The sequence below is a fragment of the Macaca thibetana genome, chromosome 1, assembly GCF_024542745.1.
Source record: "Macaca thibetana thibetana isolate TM-01 chromosome 1, ASM2454274v1, whole genome shotgun sequence".
Classification (NCBI taxonomy): Eukaryota; Metazoa; Chordata; class Mammalia; order Primates; family Cercopithecidae; genus Macaca; species Macaca thibetana.
The window spans coordinates 130740452-130765561 of record NC_065578.1 but is presented as its reverse complement, the minus strand read 5'-3'; the positions used below and the strand labels follow the sequence as shown (position 1 = coordinate 130765561).

General features: G+C 38.4%; 1 protein-coding gene across 1 annotated transcript; it reads left to right on the top strand.

Annotated features, from left to right (window-relative positions):
- Positions 1 to 630: 630 nt before the first annotated feature.
- LOC126953206 (40S ribosomal protein S10-like) lies at positions 631 to 14946 on the top strand. Its single transcript, XM_050788620.1, has 3 exons — positions 631 to 704; positions 791 to 841; positions 14236 to 14946. Exons 1-3 carry the CDS (start codon positions 631 to 633, stop codon positions 14537 to 14539), a joined length of 429 nt encoding a protein of 142 aa, XP_050644577.1. The 3' UTR covers positions 14540 to 14946.
- Positions 14947 to 25110: the final 10164 nt, after the last annotated feature.

The following is a 25110-nucleotide window of genomic DNA, read 5'->3' as shown; positions in this document are numbered from 1 at the left end:
CAAACTAGCCTGGACCCAATAGGCTTTTATCACTTGAGATTGGCTTCCAAATATTCCATATAAAAGATTTTAGACTTCTATCAATAACATAAATGACTAGAATACTTCGTTTATACACAATAACTAAGAAATACCTTTTGAGAAAATGATAAAGGAGATGTTCCCAACCAGAAATCTAGATTATCCTTATCCATTTAAGGGGTGAAAGTGTTACAGGATCTTTGGGGTGTCAATTTTCTGGCTGGAATCTTCTGTGGCCAGTGGTACCTTTGTCCAACTTTTGCTCAGAGATTGCTGGGCTCATTCCACCCACTTGGTCTAGCAGGCTGCACTTGGCTCACACTACCAGTCTGGATCCCACACCTGTGAAGGGCGAGCCAGGTGCAGAGTGACAAGAGGTATATGAGAAAGTGTGGGATCCAGCCACTGTACACAGTCAGACACACCAGCTGCTGCCATGGGGTGGGCAACTCCAGGTACTGGCATGGATGCCGGCTTTCTGCAAGGCTGTGACTGGATCAGGCACACTACAAGCAGCTTCCCTGGCTAGCACCAGGGAATGCAGTGGCACCTAGAAGGTTTGAGACACCAGGAACTGCAGGACCCCAAAAAGTAATCCACAGTCCTGGCATGGGAGGTTCTCAGGTCTGGGCTCCTGAAGAGCCACAGCTCTTCTCTCCTTCTCGTCACCCACAATGTGGCAAGTAAGCGTCATGTCTCAGCTCCATTTGTGTTACAGCTCTTTTAGCCTTGCCATTTGGTGGGTCCTGAGTTTTTGTCCTACAACCAGGAAGAATGAGGTATGCAGACAAGTGGAGGATGAACAAGATGAAGATGAGCTGTATTGAGCAATAGAACAGCTCAAAGGAGGGCAGCTCCTCTCCATACCCAGTGTGTGCCAAAGGTGTTTTCACCTCCCAGCGGAGAAAGTAGCTCCTCTCTGCTGGGTAGGTCATCCCCACAAGTGTCCAGCTCTCAGCAGAGAGGGTAGTTTATCTCTGCAGCTGGTCATCTCATCATCTCCTCAGCTCTCAACAGAGAGGAGACCCTGGGGTGGGCAGCTCCTCTCTGCAGCTGGTCGTCCTGTCCTGCCATCTCCCCATCATCTCTACATCCTCTCCCGGAATCTGGCTGAGTCCAGGGTTTTTACCGGCCTCAAAGGGAAGGAAGTGCATGCTGATTGGTCCATGGGTGGCCACGAGCAGGCCCAGGGAATAGCACCACGAGTTCCCCCTCTGGTCTGTAGAACTGGCAGACCATGCCCCAAGCTTCAGGCCTTCTGTTGCTTGAAGGTGGGGCTTCAATGGGGACCTACCCCCTTCTGCCCAGGAGCCTGTCTGCCTCCTGCTGCCATTCATGGGACCCAGGCTATTTATGCCAAGAGGCACCCAAAGGCCAGCACCAGCCTGTCCTCAGTTCTCCCTTAGCCTCCCTCCCATGTTTGTCAGAGCCCAAAGTCCAGAGGAAGATGAGGCAACAGGGGGCTGGTATGTCAGGGTGACCTGAGCATGTGCACCCTTGGCCAGGTTGTGACAATGCCTGGGCTCAGAGCCACATTGCTCTGAGATCAGAGCAGGCACTTACATCGGGGAAAATGCAGGCAGAAGGAGCAGGTACTTCTGAGCCTTCAAGGGCTGGGGGACCTTCCCAGGCCCCCAGGAGTGCAGAGACGCCTGGGTCCACAGCTGCAGTTTGGGCCGCTGCAGTTATGCCCAGGAGGGTAGGGCTGTTGCCTGCTGCTGGCTCCTGCCGGCTCTGTGGAGTGCTACATCACTGCAGACCCAGCTCCACCTCAGGGCTCCTCTCTGCCTGCTCCTCGTAGCCAACCACGTTGCTCCCCCGCTGGTGGGTAACTCTGCCCAGTCCCATGGCAGCGGTTCCCAGGGCAGAGGGCTTCATGGGAGGCTCCTAGGGGCGGGCCCCAGGAACTGTCTGCCTCCTCCCCATGCCCTCCCCACAGCAGTGGTGGGCGAGAGCAGTGACACGGGGCCAGGATCCAGAGTGGTAGAGCCTCCGGGCCTGGGAGCAGGTACCGCCTGGTTGCACAAGGATGAGGGTGGCACAGTCGGCCATCACTGGGATACAGGCACAGGGAACCCACCACCGTAATTGCTGCTCCTGCAGCCGCTCTTGCTGCCACCAATCATGCCTCCCCACTGCAGCTGGCATGATGGCAGTGGCCACTCCAGGCAACCCTCCACTGCCATCAAAAGGTTATCAAAATGATTTTCCATAAGTAACATGTTGCTAGCCACTCAGAGGCAGAGCCAAAATCAGCTCATCAAAAATTTGAGGATAAATGTCATACATCACATAAACAAAATTAAAAACAAAAATCGTACAATCACCTCAATAGATGCAGAAAAAGCATTTGACAAAATCCAGCATCCCTTTATGATGGAAAACCCTTGACAAAAGTGACATGTAAGGGACATAAAGTAATAAAAGCCATCTATGACAAGCCCACAGCCAACATCATACTGAATGGGGAAAAGTTGAAAGCATTCCCCTTGAGAACTGGAACAAGACAAGGATGCCCACTTTCACCACTTCTATTCAACATAGTACTGAAAGTCCTAGCCAGAGCAATCACATGAGAGAAAGAAATAAAGGGCATCCAAAACAGAAAGAGGAAGTCAAACTGTCACTGCTCACCAATTATATGATCATAGACCTAGAAAATCCTAAAGACTCACCCAAAAAGCTTCTAGATTTGATAAATGAATACACTATAGTCTCAGAATACAAAATCATTGTACACAAATCAGTAGCACTGTTATATACCAACAATGACCAAGCTGAGAACCAAATAAAAAATTCAATCACTTTTACATCAGCTACAAAAAAATAAAATACTTAGAAATATGTTTAGCAAAGGAGGTGAAAGATCTCTGCAAGGAAGACTACAAAACACTGCTGAAAGAAATCACAAATGACACAGACAAATGGTAACACATCCCAGGCTCATGAATGGGTAGAATCAATATTGTGAAAATGACCATGCTGCCAAAAGGAATCTACAGACTCAGTGCAATTCCCATCAAAGTACCATCATCACTCTTCACAGAACTAGAAAAAAAAATCCTAAAATTCATATGGAACTAAAAATGAGCCTGCATAGAAAAAAAGCAATACCAAGCAAAAAGAACAAATTTGGGGCCATCACGTTACCTGACTTCAAATTATACTACAAGACTACATCTATAGTTACCAAAACAGCATGGTACCAGTATAAAAATAGGCATGTAGACTGATGGCACAGAATAGAGAACCCAGAAATAAAGCCAAATACTACCAACTGATCTTCGACAAAGCATACAAAAACATAAAGCAGGGAAAGGACACCCTATTGAAGAAATGGTGCTAGAATACCTGGCAAACCACATGTAGAAGAATAAAATTGGATCCCCATCTCTCACCTTATACAAAAATCAACTCAAGATGGATCAAAGTCTTAAATAGAAGACCTGAAACCATAAAAACTCTATAAGATAAAATCAGAAAAACTCTAAACGATAAAATCAGACATTGGCTTAAGCAAAGAATTCATGACTAAGAAGCTAAAATCAAATGCAACAAAAACAATAATAAATAGAAGGGATATACTTAAGCTAAAAAGCTTCTGCACAACAAAAGAAATGATCAGCAGAGTAAACAGACAACCCACAAAGTGGGAGAAAATATCCATGGATTATGCATCTGACAAAGGACTAACACCCAGAATCTACAAAGAATGCAAACAAATCAAGAAAGAAAACAAATAATCCCATCAAAAAGTGGGCGATGGACATGAATAGACAATTATCAGAAGAAGATATAAAAACAGCCAATAAACACATGAAAAAAATACTCAACATCACCAATGATCAGGGAAATGCAAATTAAAACCGCAATAAGATACCACCTTACTCCTGCAAGAATGACCATAATTTTAAAATTAAAAAAAAAATCAGATGTCAGCATGGATGTGCTGAAAAGGGTACACTTTTACACTGCTTGGGGGAATGTAAGTTAGTACAACCACTATGGAGAACAGTATGGAGATTTCTTAAAGAACTAAAAGTGGAAATACCATTCAATCCAGCAATCCCACTACTGGGTATCTGCCCCAAGGGAAAGAAATCATTAGGGGAAAAAGACACATACTTGCACAGGTTTATAGCAGCACAATTCTCAATTGAAAAAACATGGAATCAACCTAAATACCCATCAACCAATGAGTAGATAAAGAAAATGTGGTATATATGCACCATGGAGTACTACTCAGTCATAAAATAAAATGATATAATGGCCTTTGCACTAACCTTGATGGCGTTGGAGGCCATTATTCTAAGTGAAGTAACTCAGGAATGAAAAACCAAATATTGTGTGTTCTCACTTATAAGTGGGAGCTAAACTATGAGGATGAAAAGGCGTTAGAATGATATGATGGACTTTGGGGACTTGAGGGGAAGGGTGGGAGCAGGGTGAGGGATAAAAGACTACACAATGAGTACAGTGTACACTGTTCAGGTGACAGGTGCACCAAAATCTCAGAAATCACCATTTAAGAATTTATTCATGTAACCAAAAACCACCTATTACCCAAAAACTATTGAAATAAAATAAGATAAAATGTGAGGATATTTAATGAGAGTTACAGAAAAACTAGAAAGGAAAAACCAAATGAAAATATACAAGAATATAAAAATGTATGAATTTACAAGGACCAAAATGTTATTCTTAATGGAATATATGTCTTAGCTAGTACAGCAGATTTCTCTTTCTTTGCCCCTACTCTACCAACAAATTCTCATATGAAAGGTGAAGAACCATAGTTCAATATGTTTGGTCACACAAATTCTGAATTCTTCCACTACACCTTCTCTCTCCCTCTCCCTCTCACTTTCTACCTTCTTCATTCGCTTTCCTTTTCACATATGAATTCCAATCTTCATCCACAATGAAATAGCAGTTGCCTGTATATAAATATCCATCACTGGACAGGGATGAGAAATTCACATTTCTTTGGATGCATGAGCACAACAATCACTGAAGCCATCATAAAGCCCAATGGCATATTTCCCCTTAATTGAGAGGACAAAAAAAGATATATATAAATATCTTTAAAGACTCAAACCACAAGAGTTTAGTATCACATGGCTAAGAAAAAAGAGAATTTAAAAGCTACAGAAAAGATAAAAATAGTTGCTTTTTAAAAGAAAGGATTTTTTGGCCACCAATTACTCTTGTAGAGTTTATGCAGAATTCTGCTAACAGCCATGATGAACTAATTAGACCTGGACTTAACTTCCCACTATAAACAACTAGGAAATGACCAAAAAAAAAAAAAAAAAAAAAAAAAAACTGTTTTCAGATGTTAACTAATAGTCAGTGTAAGACCATGATCCATTAGCGAATAGAAACAAACAAAAACAGCCATGTGACAGCTGTAGTTTAATGCATAGATGCACTTTCCAGACGACTATGTCGGAGGACAAAGAGTCCCAAAGAGAGCATGACATGCGTGCTGAGTTAAGGAGATAGAGAGGGAGTTTGGGGAGGCTGTGGTGACTGTAATTTGTAAAACAATGTACTAGAAAAGGGGCACTTACGTACACAAAGACTGCATAGGACTTCCCTTGACTCTGTTGACAAATACAAAGCTGTCCACACATACTACAAAATTCCACTCAGTAGAGTGGTGTTATCAAGCTGGTCGCCACTATGGAAAACTGGATCTGACCTCACTGCAATCCTCTCATGAGCAATGAAGATCTTGCCTTAGAATTGTACACCTGAGGGATATGAGAGGAACACAAAGCCCTGACTCCCGTCTCATAATAGTCACGGATTGCCCATTGGGTCTTAATTCCCCCACACTCGCGGTTTTTAGCATTCATAAATGCTAAGTAGCTTCTCACAGGTGTCCCAACCACATTGTGAATAAAGACTTAGTGCAAAAAAGCAGGGGATATGCAGTGAGCTGAGCTGAGGTTCTGTAACCAAGCGCTTCACCAAGGGCTGGAGGAAAACAAATGGGCTGAGGTGTAAGGCAAGGTACAAGAGATGTCTGCTACTATGATGTTTTAAGGTCAAACAAAAAATATATAGACACAAAATAAAAAATCAAATTGTTTTCCCTAGGAAAACTTCAATACACCACAGCCTGTTCAATAACTGTTTAACTTTCAGCGCCACCTAGTGGTGACATTCACAAGCATCATGTTACAGCTCTTTAATGGTTTCAAGGGAAAATCTTCGTAACATTTTATGTGGCTCAACTTCACTCTATTATGAGTTGAAAATCCCGTGCCTGATGTAGAACACTCACCTGCAGTAACAGCTATTCATCTGTTGGGACCCTTATCTTAACTCACCACTTTCAGAAGGGCAGACAAACTCAATGTGGTGCTTGTAAGTAAACTATATTGATGTGGGGAGCTTTGTAGATAAGACCTTAACTGTATACGAAGGATTTCAGCTGCCACTGGGCTACTTCCCCCATATTTTATCTCAAAGTTACAGTCATTGTTAAATGAGATCTCCATATTGCATTTGTAATCTAAAAATCCTAATTTATCTAGCCTCCTGGAGTTACTGTTTACTTAAATCTCCGAATTAAAGTATACCAAATAATTCCATTAAGCCAAGTTAATTCTATTATTCGAAAACCACAATTAAATAATTTCTGTTTTTCTCATTTTATCTTTGTTGTGTTAAAAGTATATTCATTAGCATCAACTCTTTTTCATATGAAAAAAATTATTCATGGTGAAAAAAAATTGGTGAATCAAATATGAATTTCACCTATACAAAGGGTTTGCATTTGTGAGTTTTCTTTTGTACCCATTATTTCTTAAAAATTCAATTTTTCCAGATTTCCAAATTGATTTAAATGCTTGTATATGCCATTTTATCCATTATAATCCATTATAAATCATAGTTTGTGTTGGTTTTGCTGCTATTCATATTTATTTAAAGTTTTAGATAAAGCGAAGGTAGCTTGTTAACTCATTAATGCATTTCTAATCAAATTTCTATGATTGTCCTTTGTCCTGAATTGGTTTGCCATATTGCTAATTTGGTTCTCTTACCAACTTTGCAAATTGTATACTAACTATGCAGGCTAGGGACCGAGTTAAAAGCATAGAATGGAATTAAATGTTCTTTGTTGTATAGAGAATGATTATGTCACCTACAAATAAATGTAGTAGACTTATTATTTTCCAGTTTATGACTTTAACTTCTTGCCTTTGCCTAATTAATTCTTAACTAATGAGATTGGGACATCCAGGACAGTGCTGAATAGACATGCAGAGCACATTCTTGCCTTGTTCCCAAGATAAGAAAAGTGTATAATGTCACCATTAAGTGTTATATTAGCTATAACTTTTTGTTGTTGCTTTTTGTCAAATTGAGGAAATTCCTTTTTATTTCTAATTTACTAGTAGCTTTTTGTCATAAACAGATGTTGAATGTTTCAAAACTTCTGTTTATCTGTTCAAGTAAGCATATGATTATTTTTCTATAATTCTCTACATTCTCCTATATTTTGAATATAGGAATTATGTAGGAACAAAATATAGGAGAATATAGGAATAAAGTATAGGTGAATTATTGAGATTAATTACACTTTAATTTTCAAATATTAAGCCAATCTTTCTTTTCTATGATAGACCCCACATAATCATGATTTAATAACCTTTTATATATTGCTAGATTTTATTAAACTATTGAAAGATATTTGTGTTTAACTGTATGAGTAATATTATTTTGAATTTTCTTTTCTTGTAATTTGTTTATAAAGTTTCAGTATTAGGAATATGCTATCTACCTAAAGTAAGATTTCAAGATTGATTGATTTTTTTGTCTTCTTTAAATGTTTGACAGAATTCACTAAGCCTTCTGGATTATGATTTTTCTTTATGAGAGGAGTTTTTAAAACAAAATATGTTAATTTTTGTTATTTATTATTTTATTTTTACTTTATCTTATTTATTTACTATTTATTTGTTATTTTAATAGCAAATTATTATCATCATAGAGCTATTCAAATGTTCTTTCTGTCTCACTTTTAGTGAATTGAGTTCATTAAGGAATTTTTTCATTTAAAAGTACATTTTCAAATATATTGGTATAAATTGTTTCATTAAATTTTCAACTTATCTCTTTAATAATAGGATTTGTGGTAATATTCTTTTTTTATTATTATATTGGCAATTTGTTATTTTTCTCTTTTTTCTTGATCATTCTTGCTAGGAAGCTATCAATTTTATTAATCTCAAAACTAAACATTTGGCGTTATTGATTTTCTCTATTGTTTGTTTTCTGTTTTATTGATTTCTTGTTTATCTTTATTATTATCTCCTATTTATGTTGGGTTTACTTTGTTCTTTTTGTTCTTGCTTTGTAAGGTTAGCTCACTGATATTAAACATTCCTTCTTGTTGTTGTATAACATGAATATTTGAAGCTCTGAAGTTCCTGTTTGCACCATGTTTAAAGTATCTCATATAATTTGATATGTTGTGTCTTTATTATCATTTATTTAAAAATGTTTTCTAATTTCTTTTTTGAATTCTTTACTAACCCATGAAATATTTAGAATTGTGTTGCTTAATTTTTAAATATTTGGGTATTTTTTAGATTTCTTATTGTTATTGATTCTAAATTCAATTCCACTGTGATCAGAGAACATACTCAGTGATTTCAGTCCTTTCATATTTATATAGACATTTTTATGACTCAGCATGTGGTCTACTTTGGTAAATGTTCTATGTGTGCAGGAAAAAACAGATATATTCAGAAGTTATCAAATGTAATGTTCAATAGGTGTATATCAGGCCATATTGATTGGTAGTATTGTTGAAATCTTCTATATCTTTATTGACTTTTGTTCAATCTATCAGTTGCTGAAAGAAGGTGTGTTAAAAATCTCCAACCATGTTTGTGATTTAATTTTTACTTTGTTTCTATTAATCTTATCATTAATTTTGAAATATTATTAAGTGCCTTGACATTTATAATTTTTATTTCTTCTTTGTGAACTGATTAATTTATTATAAAATATTCCACTTATTTACTATTTTCAATTCTTTTCCATCCTTCTTTTATATCTGAATTTATAACTTGTGTTACTTCTCTTCATCCTGAGAGACTTCTTTTAGCATTTCTTAGTAGGTCTACAGGCAACAAATTCCCTGCACTTTCATTTTTATTTTCAAAATGCCTTTATTTCACTTTTATTTGTAAAGGGTATTTTTGCTGGATGTAGAATTCTAAGTTGATGGATTGTTTCTTCTTGATTGTTTGTTCTTAGCACTTTAAAGATGTGTTTTATTCCCTCATCTCTGGCTTCTATTTCTAATAAGAAGTCAACTGCCATTCTTCCCATTGTTCCCTTGGATGCGCTATGTCTTTTTTCATGGTTGTTTTTAAAATTGTCTTGTTATCATGGGTTTTCAGCAGCTTATCTATGCTGAAAAGTTTCTCTATGCTTTGCTTGGTCAGTAGTTTGACTATGACATGCCATGGCATAGTTTCTTTGTGTTTATTCTGTTTGAAATTCACTAGGATTTCTGAACTTATAAATTAATATTTTTCAATTTGGGGAAAATTTGGTCATAATTTCTTAAAAGATTATTTCTGTACCAGTCTAATTATTATTTTAAAAAGTTGTAGACACTGTATAGATTTATAAATATTTCAGTATTTTTTCTCTATATTTTATTTTGAATAATTTCTGTTAATCTTTCTTCAAGACAATTGACTCTTCCTTCTGCTTTGCTTGTTCTGCTGTTAAGGCCACCAGGTATGTTTTTGTTTTTCAGAATTCATTCGATGAGTTTATTTTTTCAATTTTTATTTATTTTATAAGATTCTTCATATATTCATCCATTCATTTCATCTTTTACTTATAATTTCCCATATATATTTATAATACTAGTTTTAAAAATCCTTTTCTGCCAGTTCCAATGTCTGGGTTATCTGTGAATTTGTTTCTTTTGATTTGTTGATTTTTTTATGGGTCCTGTTTTTTTTACGTCTGTGGTCATGTTTTATGGCATACTGAACACAGTATTTACATCTGTGGTCATGTTTTATGATATACTGAACGTAGTATATGGATAACAGTGAAGACTGAGTTATGCAACTCTTTTGCTTTGTTTTTATTTCCAGGCATGCACAATCTCTTCTATGTGTGGCTGCTACAGTAGGAAAGTGATTATTCACATTTCACTGAATATCAGGTTAATCTTGAACTAAGCAGCAATTTTTAAGATTGAATTCATCACTGGTTAGGCTTTCCTCCTGATGCCACAGCTGATTCTACCAAAGCCTAGTTTTTTGTTTGTTTGTTTGTTTGTTTTTAGACGGAGTTTCGCTCTTAGTGCCCAGGCTAGAGTGCAATGGTGGGATCTCAGCTCACTGTAACCTCCGCCTCCCAGGTTCAAGCGATTTTCTGCCTCAGCCTCCTGAGTAGCTGGGATTACAGATGCCCGCTACCACACCTGGGTAATTTTTGTATTTTTTGGTAGAGATGGGGTTTCACCATATTGGTGAGGCTGGTCTTGAACTCCTGACCTTGTTATCCACCCACCTCACCTCCCTAAGTGCTGGGATTACAGGCATGAGCCACCACGCCCGGCCTCCAAAGACTAATTTCTTTGATCTTGTCAATGTTTAATCCTGGAGCCTAGTGTGTCTTGGACCTGAGTTTTACATTTTGAATCAGTAGGAGCAGAACTCTGTTCCTAGCCACCACAAGAATACGTGGAAAGTTGTTTCTGCTTTTTAGCCCCACCCTGTTCTCTGTAAAATGGGAATGGGACGCCAGAAAGCAATTTCTGAGTTAAGTATATTATTGCTGCATTTGGGAATCTTCTAGACTCCAATGTCCCTGCCTGGCCACCAAAAGTGCCAATAGCTCATCTATCTCAGTCTTTGGCAGGCTTTCTTCTCCACCTTTGCCTCCACAAACTGCCACTGCTAAAAGGTCACTCATAAAGGGCCCTCCTCTCTGAAAATCAGACCTTCTGGACTTTTCTTGCAACTACCAATCTTCAGTAGTTTCATAAATGAGTATGAGTTTTATAAGATCTGAGAGGTGGGGTTTTTTTATGTTACCATAGGAGCAAATATGTTTCATTTTCTACACAGAAAATTGTATATTGTTTAAATCATAGCCAAATTGCAGAGAAAATTATGGTTTCTTTGTTTTGTTCATAACTGATCTAATCTTTCTCATAATTATCTCCTACTAGGCTGAAAGGATTATAACATGTAATTATGTTTAAAATTCCATGTGATCTAAAATTCCATCATTCTATCGTGAGCCCAGGAGCTCCTGCTGCATAAAACATATGCTAATCAATAAATGTGATACATCACATCAACAGAATAAAAAACAAAAAAAGTATGATCATCTCCATAGATGCAGAAAAAGCCTTTGATAAAATTCAGTATCCCTTCATAATAAATACTGAAAACAAATTAGGCATAGAAGGAACATATTTCCACATAACAAAGGCCATATATGACAAACCCATAGCTAACATTATACTGAATGGGGAGAAGCTGAATGCATTTCTTCCAAGAACTGGAACAAAACAAATATGCTCTCTTTCACCACTCCTATTCAACACAGTACTAGAAGTTCTGTCTAACGCAATCAGGCAAGAGAAAGAAATAAAGGTTTTCCAAATTAGAAAAGAGGAAGTCTAATTGCTCCCTCTTTGAAGATTATATGATCTTACAACTAGAAAAATGTAGAGACTTCACCAAAAACTTACAGAACTGATCAACACAGTAAAGTTGCAAGATACAAAATCAGTCAACATGCAAAAGTCAGAAGCATTTCTATACACCAACAACAAGGTAGCTGAAAAAGAAATCAAGAAAGCAATCCCACGTATAATAGCTACAAAAAAATAAAATACCTAGGAATGAATTTAACCCGAGGAGTGAAAGATATCTAAGGAAAACTGCAAAATATTATTGAAAGAAATTGAAGATGACAGAAACACATGGAAAAAATATCCCATCTGCAAGGAATGGAAGAATTATATTTTTAAAATAGCCATACTACCCAAAGCAATATATAGATTCAATGTAACTGCTACCAAAATGCCAATGACAGCCATCACAGAAACAGAGAAAACAATCCTAAAATTGGTATGGAACCACAAAAGACCCCAAATAGCCAAAGCAATATTGAGCAGAAAGAATAAAGTTGGAGGCCCGTCACACCACCTGTAGTATATTCAAAATATACTACAAAGCCATAGGAAGCAAACGTCATAGTATTTATATAAAAACAGACACACGGACCAGAACAGAGAACCTAGAAATAAGTCCACATTTACAGCCAACTGATTTTTTTGACAAAGGCACAAGAACATACATTAGGGACAGGACACTCTGTTCAGTAAATGGAGCTGGTCTACTACTACTTGGAAGGTCTTTGGGCTCTACTTCGTCCTTTGCATTGAAAACAGGTGAGATCAATGTGTATGTATGTGATTTGGTTGTTGGGTTGGCTTTGCTTTTTCATTTTGTATTCTCCTTATTTTAAAAGTACATCTTTTCCTCTCACATTTTACTAAATTAATTTCTGCTTTTGAAAAGTTGAGTCTCAAAATGTAAAAACTAAGCCTTCATTTCTAATGTGGATGTGAAAGTGATTTAACTTTATTCATGCCTTATCTTACAGCTTTAATATCAAATAGGTTAGGAGAGCCCAGGGGAAGTAATGGGGGAGGGGAGAAGGCAATTCTTTCTGAATGAATATATTTTTTGTTGTTTTACATGTTTAATATACAAATTCCTCGAGAGATCATGGCCTTTGAATGTGCATACAACATTTGAATTGTGCCTACTTAATTTATAGCAGGATGCTTTGGTGTCCAAAAACTTCTGACTTTCTGGGATTATGATAGTAATTCCCAGACATATTCCAACTTAATTTTGCCAACCATAATTGAACACTGTAAATTACTGACATATTAATGTTTTATAGCACTTGCGTAGTCTAACTGTGACTTTAATTATGTTTGCCAATTATCTGTTTGAAATCAGTTTGTATCTGAACAGCTATTGAAACTGTTAAGTTGTACAGATATTATTCATGACAGTTTGTACTGTGCAAGGTGCTTAATAAAAAAACTAAAGGTTTGACCTTTATCCAATAAATCACTTAAGTAATGTCAATAAATCAAATATAGTATGATGCACTAAAATAAAATAAAATAAAATATGGTGCTGTGAAAACTTGCCATCCACATGCAAAAGAATAAGATTAGATTCCTATCTCTCACCATATACAAAAATCAAATCAAAACAGAATAAAGACTTAAATGTAAGACCTGAAACTATAAAAGTACCAGAAGAAAACACAGGGGAAATGCTTCAGGACATTGTTTAGGCCAAGATTTTGTGGCTAAGACCCCAAAAGCACAGGCAACAAAAACAAAAATAGACAAATGGGACTATCTTAAACTAAAAGGCTTTATTTGCTCAGCAAAGGAAACAATCAACAGAGTGAAGTAACAACCTGCAGAATGGGAGAAAATATTTGCAAATTATTCATTTAGTTAGGGCCTAGTATCCACAATATACAAGAAATTCAAACAACAGCCAAAAAAAAGAAGGAAGGAAGGAAGGAAGGAAGGAGAAAGAGAAAGAGAGAGTAGGGGACGGGGAAGAGAAAGAGAGGGGGAGAGGGGGAGAGAGAGAGGGAGGGAAGGAGGGAGAGAGAGAGAGGGAGAGGAGAGGGGAGGGGAGGGAAGGGAAGGAGAGGGGAGGAGAGGGGATGAGAGGAGAGGTAGCTTTCCAACCCCAGACCCGGAAGGGAAGGAAAGGAAAGGAGGAAAAAGGAAAGGAAAGAGGAAAGGAAAGGAAAGGAAAGAAGTTTTCCAGCCCCAGACCCGGATCCGGACCCTACAGCTGCCGAGATGTTGATGCCTAAGAAGAACTGGATTCCCATTTATGAACTCCTTTTTTTTTTTGAAACGGAGTCTCGCTCTGTCGCCCAGGCTGGAGTACAGTGGCCGGATCTCTCTGCTCACTGCAAGCTCTGCCTCCCGGGTTCACGCCATTCTCCTGCCTCAGCCTCCCGAGTAGCCGGGACTACAGGCGCCCGCCACCTCGCCCGGCTAGTTTTTTGTACTTTTTAGTAGAGACGGGGTTTCACCGTGTTAGCCAGGGTGGTCTCGATCTCCTGACCTCGTGATCCACCCGTCTCGGCCTCCCAAAGTGCTGGGTATGAACTCCTTTTTAAGGAGGGAGTCATGGTGGCCAAGAAAGATGTCCATATGCCTAAGCACCTGGAACTGGCAGACAAGGATGTGCCCAACCTTCATGTCCTGAAGGCCATGCAGTCTCCCAAGTCCCGAGGCTACGTGAAGGAACAGTTTGCCTGGAGACATTTCTACTGGTACCTTACGGATGAGGGCATCCAGTATCTCCGTGATTACCTTCATCTGCCCCGGAGATTGTGCCTGCCACCCTACGCCACAGCCATCCAGAGACTGGCAGGCCTCAGTCTAAAGGGTGAGTGACCTGCAAAACTCACAAGAGGGGAAGCCAACAGAGATACCTACAGGCGGATTGCTGTGCCCTCTGATGCCAACAAGAAGGCTGAGACTGGGAATGGGTCAGCAACCGAATTCCAGTTTAGAGGCGGATTTGGTTGTGGACGTGGTCAGCCACCTCAGTAAAATTGGAGAGGATTATTTTGCATTAAACTTACAGCCCAAAAAAACTTAAAAAAAAAAAAATCTCATTAAAAACTGGGCACAGGATATGAATAGAAATTTCTCAAAAGAAGACATACAAATAAACAACAGGTATATCAAAAAATGTTCAACATCACTAATCATCAAGGAAATGCAAATCAAAACTACAATGAGATATCACCTTACTCCAGTTAAAACGACTACTATCCAAAAAAATAAATAAATAAATAACAAATGCTGGTGAAGAAAATGTGTAGAAAATGGAACTCTGACACACTGTTCATGGGAATGTAAATCAGTATAGCTATTATGGAAAACAATAGCACTAGTCACAATCGCCAAGATATGGAATCAATCTCAATCCATCGATGGATAAATGCATAAAGAAAATGTGGTGTGGCCACATTAATGTGTACAAACATACGGTTATATAGAAGGAATAAGTTTGGTGTTCAATACCATAGTAGGGTAACTATAGTTAACATATTGTGTATTTCAAAATAGCTAGAAGAAAAGATTTGAAATGTTACCAGGCACAAAGAAATGGTAAATGTTTGAGGTGACGGGTATGTTAAATACTCTGATTTGATCATTATGCATGTATACATGTATCAAAATATCCCATGTACCCCATAAATACATACAATTATTATGTATCAACTTAAGAATTTTTTAAAAAGTAAATAGGAGTGGTTATTCCTTATGAGAGGGACAATGGGAAGCAGAAAGGAAGGGATACTAATTTTCTTTTCTGTAAGCATTTGTTTGAATTTTTAATCATATGTATATTACATGATTTTTGTCAATCAGGACTTATCTGCTGAAGAGGCACAATTTATTTTCTTTGTGTCACTAAACTAGCTATTAATTTTTTTTAAAGAAGTGGATAAAGATGTCAAATCAATAGCTTCAGCTTTTATCTTTAAAAGCTAGCAAAAAAAGAACAAACTAAACCCGAATTAAATAGAAGAAAGAAATCAATGAAAAGATTAATAAAACCAATAAACCTCTAGCCTGACTAATCTGTGGAGAAAAAAAGAGGAACAATACAAATTATCAATATCAGAAAAAGTTATTCAGGTTATCTATTTCTTTTTTTTTTATTTTTATTTTTTGAGACAGAATCCCACTTTGTCACTCAGGCTGGATTGCAGTGGTGCCATCTTGGCTCATTGCAACCTCTGCCCCGCAGGTCCAAGTGATTCTCCTGCCTCAGCCTCCCTTGCAGCTAGGACTACAGATGTCAGCCACTGCGACTGGCTAATTTTTATATTTTTAGTAGAGACATCATTTCACCATGTTGGCCAGGCTGGTCTTGAACTCCTGACCTCATGATCCACCCGCCTCGGCCTCCCAAAGTTTTGGAATTACAGGTGTGAGCCACCACCCCTGACCATCTGTTGCTTTTTGGGTGAACTTTGGTAGTCTGTGTTTTTCAAGGTGTTCATTCATTTAATCAGAGTTGTTGAATAACTCTGTATCTATTAAAGAAAGTGCATTTGTAGTTAAAAGCCTGGCTAAAAATGTCCCAAGAGTGCATCTAAATGTTAAAACCAAATATACATCCAACACTGAAAATGAAAAGTAGTCTGAGAAATGTGGTTTTACCTTTCCAGTTTCAGCAAACCGATTCATAGCATCCATGACCCTGTATTTTAGATGAAGTATTTCTTCACCTAGATTCCAATAATTTGGAAAAGAAAAGAGAAAATGGCATCTCCACAAAATAAACTATTTTTCCTCCATTTTGAAAAGCCCTTGAATGACCCACAATTGATTAACAGATTTTGGAGCAAGACAGCCAGCACACTGATCAGGGGAGCTAACAAAGAATTGGTAGATTCCAGGAGGGTGAGGAGTAGAGCCCAAAAAATGGTCTCCAGGGAGTTAGATACCAAGAGTCAGGAAGATGTGCTGTGGTAGTACAAAGTCATGCATTAAGATTTTGCCTACTGGCCGGGCACGGTGACTCACACCTGTAATCCCAGCACTTCGGGAGGCCAAGGTGGGCAGATCACCTGAGGTCAGGAGTTTAAGACCAGCCTGGCCAACATAGCCAAATCCCATCTCTATTTTAAAAAATACAAAAATTAGCCGGGTGTGATGGTGGGCGCCTGTAATCCCAGCTACCAGGGAGGCTGAGACAGGAGAATCACTTGAACCTTGAACCTAGGAGACAGAAGTTGCAGTGGGCCGAGATTGCACCACTGCACTCCAGCCTGGGGGACAGAGTGAGACTCCATCTCCAAAGAAAAAAAAAAAAGATTTTACCTATTCTTTTGAGGTGATAACCAAGAGTAAAAATTTTGTAAAATTTTAGGAAAGTAAATGAAGGTATTATCAGAGTCATATGGTATCTATTGTCGTAATGTTATATCACACTTTCATATTAATTTAAATTATGATATTGTATTTCATCATGCTAAGATGTCACCAACTGTAATTATGCAAATATTTTATGTACCACTAAGAAAAGAAAAAAACTGTCAATTAAGCCAACGCAGTATTTTTATCTCTTTGTGTTTTAACTTTTCTTTTTAAGTGGTCTTTTGAACTTTTTTAAACAAACATATTAATTATGTGTAATTTTTGTGAATAAACAAAGGAAAATGTAAGAGAAATAAATTGGTTACAGATTCTCAAAACTTAGTAAAGTTGTTCTAGTTCTTTCAAGTCTAAGTTAATATATCTAACTCATTTCTTTCAATGACTGCCCATTGTTCCATGGTTTGCCTGTAACAGAAACTGCAAATTGCCTCATCAAATTCATTAGCAACAAAACCTGATTTTTAGTTAGGCATATTCTTACTAATGCTAGATATCCCAGCCTCACTGGCATGTAGCTGTGGTCGCATGAATGCTTCTTATTAAGACAGTAGCAGAAGGCTTGCGTTCATGTCTCCTACTTCTGTTAATTCACTTTAAAAGTGGGGATAAAGGCGTTGTCCTTTTTTCTTCCTCCATCCTACTACCCAGAAAACTCTTGTGATGGATCACACTTTAGCATTTCGCATGGAGCATAATAACGAGTAACAGAGCAACGAGCTCGACAAAGCCGGGTCCCTATTAACCTCAGGAAGCTAGCCTTTGAGTGCTTACATCTGGACTTCTATTCTGTAAGAGAGTAAAAGTCTTATCTAAGACTTTTACTTGTTTAAGCCTCTTTTTGGGGGGGGGCTGTTTTTGCCTTAAGCAACTGCACTTAGTCCTAATTAATATCTATTTTCAGTTTTTGGCCACTACTATATACACACACACACACACACACACACACACACACATACATGAAGGGCTGCAACTATCATCTTGTACATACATCCTCAAACAATGGTGCTTTCATTTTAATAAAATATGTTCCCAAGAGTAGGATTTTTGAGTTCAGGGGCCCGTTACTTTTTCATGTAAAGAGATTTTTGCCAAAAAGCTTTCAAAAAGCTGTTAAAAAAATATATTATCCTCCTTCATTGTTATCAATTTGATAAGTTAGAATGGATATCTCATGATTCTTCTGTGACTACTAATGAGAATGGTTATCTTTGTTATGTTGGCAATGTTAAATTTTTCTTCATGAGTTATCTTTTCATAGTCTTTACCCATTTATTATCTGAGTGTTGAACTTATTCTTATAAATTTGTGAGTGACTATGCTCATTTTTAATACTAACTAACACTATCTGTCATTTGTAATACAGATATTTTCCCAATTTATGGTTGCTTTATGCCATCTATTGCCTTAAAAACATTTTATTTGTTAATATAGATATATTTTATTTTATAGTTTCTGTATTTCTGCTTTGATTAAAAATACTCAAACCTTCCATGTCTTTAATACATCTGGAGTTTATTTATGGTTATTCTATGAGGCAAAGTTCCAATTAGTTTTTTTCTACATGCATAGGAGGTCCATCCATTAATTATTCTTTGCAGTAATATGAAATGACATCTCATACATAGATTAATTTCCTTATGTATTGAGATCTATGTCTTAGCTTTCTATTCTTTTCCTCTATTCTTCTATTTGTCAACTTCTATTTTATTACCATGATGTTTTGATGACATTGGCTTTGGGTTTTAATATCTATTATGGCAGATTCCCCATCTTTACTATTTGTTGTATGTTGGGGTCATTTTAATACTACTTAGAATTGTATTTAATTTACAAATTTGAAGAGATAATTAATATTTAACTATAGTAAATGTTCTAAACTAAGACTATAGCACGGCTTTTCATAAAGTCAGAACATGTTTATTGTCCTTCAGAGGACTCTATACTTTTCTTCATATGGGTCCACAATATTCTTGTGAAAGGTATTCTTAAGTCTTTAAAATTCTTGTTTTTTCAATGGACTATTAATAGACTATTATTTCCCATTTACATTTCTACTTGGTTATTGTTAACAGGAAAAAAATTGTTTTGATTTTCATATATTCATCTTTTTTACTTGTTGAAATTCCCTTATAAATTCTACTATTTGTTTTTCCAAATAAGGTTGCTTGGGTTTTCCAGGTATATGGTAACATCATCCGTGAAAAGAGCTAAGTGTATCTATTCTTTTTCCATGCGTGGGTGACATGACGGTCCCTCTGCCTTAACAGCCAGCTCTCAGGCCCAATAGAAGGCTGCTTTTGCTGGACTCCCCAAAGGCTGCAAAGTCAGTAGGCTATTTCAACCACCACATTTTTGAACTCTCTCGCTTGGTCTAGGATTATACCACCACCATTACATTAACTGTGTCAGGTTTCTTTTGATCATGGTGGTGAGAAAACCACTTCACTTCTGTTTCTGCTTTACGAGCTTCAGTTCTTTGAAGGTCTATTAGGCAATATGATTTTACACCTACCCAAAACTGTTCCCTATGAGCTAGATTCACATTTTTCAGTTGAAATTTCTCCCGGCCCGTGCCCATCTCTTACCAAGAAGCTGATGTTGCTGTAGTAACTGTGTTACTATTGTTACTATTGTTGAAATGTAGAGTCTGAAATACAGGCCATATATGTAATTTTCCACTTTCCTTCATTTCTAGTTATTTTTCTGAAACTAACAGAATTTAATCTTCTCAGAAAATTCTAACAAGACTGGTTTTACCTTGTTTTTTTCATCTTCCAACCACCGTATGTCCACTATGGGCTATAGATCATTCTATCGTCATCTTACAGTGTTTACTATAGTCTACAGAAGTTTCAGGAATCAGTTTTAAATTCTAAGTCCATCTCCAGACTTCAAATAAATGTCCCCATACAGTCACAGCAATTGTCTCAAAATGCACAGGCTCCAGTGCTGGAGGCTATGATTTATCCAGGAGATAGACATGTTCTGTAAAATAATTCTTAGTAATCCCACACAAATCCCACAGGTAATACATGTGAATCTTACAATATCCAACAATATGTTGGATATCGCTTTATTTTCCATTAGTTAACGTAATTTCCAACTCTGAGCATCATTCGTCCAGTGGTAGAAAACATGTAATTTTAGTTTTTCCTGATTTCTGTCCCCAATCCAGAACTCTAACTCTTATACTCACTGACACTCATTTGTTAAGCCATACTGATTATCCCTGAAATAGACATATCACTTTCTGCACAGCCTTTTAAGACACAGTAGCCTTTCTGAGATTTCTGTGCCACAATTATAAGTATGGGTGTTTTGCTAAGCTACCCATGACCTGTTGTCCAGCAGAACGTCATAGTCATTCTCTCTGCGTTTTTGTCCCCTCCCGGATAGTGCTGCTGGAAATAACACAGAATGACTGGGAAACTATTTCTGTTTTCTATCTTGCCACATTCTTCCCCTGGGGCAAAGAGAAATGTGTAAATATCTTACATAGACAAGGAGGAGAAAAGAGGAAACATGTAAGAAAAGAAATAAATGCATATGTTAAAATGTCAAAATATTATCCAGCTATATAACTTTAGGATTTTTGAAAAGAAGGTGTATTAAAAACTAAATAAAAATGCCCCAAGAAAGCCAAACCAGGCCTAGAACAGTAGCTCATGCATGTACTCCCAACCCTTTGGAAAGCTGAGGCAGGAGGACTGCTCAAGGCCAAAAAAATGAAGACCAGCCTGGGCAATGTAGTGAGACCCCCCATCTCTAAAAAATAAAAATAACTTAGCCAGGAATGGTTGCGTGCTCCTGTAATCCCAGCTATTTAGGAGGCTGAAGCCGAGGTATCTCTTAAGCCCAGGAGTTCGAGGCTGCCATGAGCTATGATTCTGCCACTGTACTCTAGCCTGAGTAACAGAGCAAGACCCTATCTCCAGAAAGAGAAAGAGAGAGAAAGAAAGATATTTTCCTACAACAAAAAACATGTAGAAACTCATCAAAATATATTAAACAAGTGTTTTCAGACATTGAGAAAAACAGAAAGTGAGTGTTGTGATACTGAGTATGGGAAAATAATCCAGGTGAGCCTTTAATTATTCCCTGCCTTTCCACCTAGAGGCAGTTTTCAAATCACATCACAGGGAGTGGGAAGCGAGAAGACATATGTGGCCTGAGAATAGGGTCCAGGCCACAAAGGAAGAAGAACCAGTTTAAGCAACTGCACAGCACAAATAGAATGAGCAAAGTTTGTCTGAGCCAGTCTCAGTTTACACCTGTCATCCTGCTTAATGATTACAAGCACCCTCTCAATTATAGTTACCCTAAGCAACAGAGACCCCAGGGAATGAGAGGAGAGGATACACTAAGAGTGGGGCAGCATCAACTCCAGATTGGATAAAGAAAATGTGGTACATATACACCATGGACTACTAGGCAACCATTAAAAAGACTGAAATCATGTCCTTTGCAGCAACATGGAGACAGCTGGAGGCCATTATCCTAAATGAAATAACATGGGAACAAAAAACTAAGTATCACACGTTCTCACTTATAAGTGGGAGCTAAACATTGAGGACACATGGACATAAAGATGAGAACAATAGACACTGCGGAGCACAAGAGTCGGGAGGGAGGAAGGGGGGCAAGGGCTGAAAAGCTACCTATTGGGTACTATGCTCACTATCTGGGAGACAGATTCATTTGTGCTCCAAACCTCAGCGTCACACAATATACCTTTGTGACAAAACTAAACATATACCCCTTGAACCTGTAATAAATGTTGAGGCTGGGTGCAGTGGCTAATGCCTGTAATCCCAGTACTATGGGAGGCTGAGGAAGGTGGATCACGAGGTCAGGAGTTTGAGACCAGCCTGGCCAACATGGTGAAACCTCATCTCTACTAAAAATACAAAAATTAGCTGAGTGTGGTGGTGTGTGCCTATAATCCCAGCTACTTGGGAGGCTGAGGCAGGAGAATCACTTGAACCCGGGAGGTGGAGGTTGCAGTGAGCCGAGATCACGCCACTGAATTCCAGCCTGGGTGACAGAGCAAGACTCCATCTAAATAAATAAATAAACAAACAAACAAATAATTGAAGAAAAAAAAGTGGAGCAGGTACTTCCAAGGATGGTTTTGGCAAAAAAGAACATCCATTCTCAGCTCTTAAAGAAAGAGCTACGCCACAAAGCAAAGTGGGCCAACTCTATGCCATAGACTCATAAGCAAAAGCAAATTCAAGTAGTAGCTTTGGAAAGTTCACAGATTTCTGTGTATAGCTGAGAAGACACATGTATCCTCCTGAGTCCAATCAGGAAATGGAAACTCCACCGTGAGTTAAGCAGAGGAAGTTTAACAGAATTATTAAACATAATAAGAAAACAATTATAATATATAAGAAAATTCAACAAAAAACCCTAGGGTGGAAGGAGAATATCCAAAGAAGAGCAACTCGGAAGTGTGACTCCTCCCCAAGGCTGGGGCGCAGATCTTATTGGAGAAGGCATGGTTCAGTCCCATACCTTGGGTAGCAGAGACATTCACAGGTTTACCCAGGCCAAAGCTGGCCTGAAGTAGCTAGACAAGCTGGAAGAAACTGTCCTGGCTTGAGGCAGGGGCTTGCAGAGGAAGTACTGCTCAGTGGAAACCTCCAGGCAGGGGGCAGATTAAGCACAGGTGATGTGAGGGTCTGCAGATAGAATGATGTACTGGGAGGGGCAGGGACCACAAGCAGTGCCACACAGGATGTCTTCACAGCCCCTTCATTGACCCACCATGCAGCAGCTGGAAGCTGCAGGAGAGCCCCTTCCTCCTGCTGTGTCCCTCCAGGGCCCTGTACTGAAAAAGCTTAACAGTGTGCTGACTTTAAAGGAGAAAGTCATTGTGCTGACTTTAAAGGAACTCTGGTCATTATCACTGTGCCTATTATGAAGAATGAATTTGGAGCAGAGTGGTAATAAATTGACAATCAGCACAACACTCAATAAGAAACAAGATATTCATAAAAAGAGTATTAACATGTTCTAAGATGAATTCTTAGGATTATCTGAGATATTTGGAACTGAGTATTTATTTGAAGGAAGAAAAAATTTCCTGGAGAGATAAGCCTTTATTTTCTAAATAAATTAAAATTGTTTAAAGATGAGTCAGAGCTACCATAAATTCATGCAGAGGCGTTTCCAAAAGGACATCAGTAGAGACTTTAACACACGTGCCCTCAGAATGCAGAAAGGCCAGTGGGTTTGGTTCACAAACTTGACACTGCTAGAGGAACCTAAGCTGAAGAGTGCCACCTGAGGGCGATGTGGTACCAAACACAGCAACAGCCTCCACATCTTTTAAGGCAATACACACTTGAACTCCACAAGTCCAGGAGACAATCAAGACAGACATTATTCTCTCAAGTTTGTCAAAGATCAGATCAGCCATCTGATCTTTGACAAACCTGAGAGAAACAAGAAATGGGGAAAGGATTCCCTATTTAATAAATGGTGCTGGGAAAATTGGCTAGCCATAAGCAGAAAGCTGAAACAGGATCCTTTCCTTACTCCTTATACGAAAATTAATTCAAGATGGATTAGAGACTTAAATGTTAGACCTAATACCATAAAAACCCTAGAAGAAAACCTAGGTAGTACCATTCAGGACATAGGCATGGGCAAGGACTTCATGTCTAAAACACCAAAAGCAACAGCAGCAAAAGCCAAAATTGACAAATGGGATCTCATTAAACTAAAGAGCTTCTGCACAGCAAAAGAAACTACCATCAGAGTGAACAGGCAACCTACAGAATGGGAGAAAATTTTTGCAATCTACTCATCTGACAAAGGGCTAATATCCAGAACCTACAAAGAACTCAAACAAATTTACAAGAAAAAAACAAACAGCCCCATCAAAAAGTGGGCAAAGGATATGAATAGACATTTCTCAAAAGAAGACATTCATACAGCCAACAGACACATGAAAAAATGCTCATCATCACTGGCCGTCTGAGAAATGCAAATCAAAACCACAATGAGATACCATCTCACACCAGTTAGAATGGCGATCATTAAAAAGTCAGGAAACAACAGGTGCTGGAGAGGATGTGGAGAAATAGGGAGACTTTTACACTGTTGGTGGGATTGTAAACTAGTTCAACCATTATGGAAAACAGTATGGCGATTCCTCAAGGATCTAGAACTAGATGTACCATATGACCCAGCCATCCCATTACTGGGTATACACCCAAAGGATTATAAATCATGCTGCTATAAAGACACATGCACACGTATATTTATTGCGGCACTATTCACAATAGCAAAGACTTGGAATCAACCCAAATGTCCATCAGTGACAGACTGGATTAAGAAAATGTGGCACATGGCCGGGCGCGGTGGCTCAAGCCTGTAATCCCAGCACTTTGGGAGGCCGAGACGGGCGGATCACGAGGTCAGGAGATCAAGACCATCCTGGCTAACACGGTGAAACCCCGTCTCTACTAAAAATACAAAAAACTAGCCGGGCGAGGTGGCGGGCGCCTGTAGTCCCAGCTACTCCGGAGGCTGAGGCAGGAGAATGGCGCAAACCCGGGAGGCGGAGCTTGCAGTGAGCTGAGATCCGGCCACTGCACTCCAGCCCGGGCTACAGAGCAAGACTCCGTCTCAAAAAAAAAAAAAAAAAAAAAAAAAAAAAAAAAAAAAAAAAAATGTGGCACATATACACCATGGAATACTATGCAGCCATAAAAAAGGATGAGTTTGTGTCCTTTGTAGGGACATGGATGCAGCTGGAAACCATCATTCTTAGCAAACTATCACAAGAACAGAAAACCAAACACCGCATGTTCTCACTCATAGGTGGGAACTGAACAATGAGATCACTTGGACTCGGGAAGGGGGACATCACACACCGGGGCCTATCATGGGGAGGGGGGAGGGGGGAGGGATTGCATTGGGAGTTATACCTGATGTAAATGACGAGTTGATGGGTGCTGACGAGTTGATGGGTGCAGCACAGCAACATGGCACAAGTATACATATGTAACAAACCTGCACGTTATGCACATGTACCCTAGAACTTAAAGTATAAT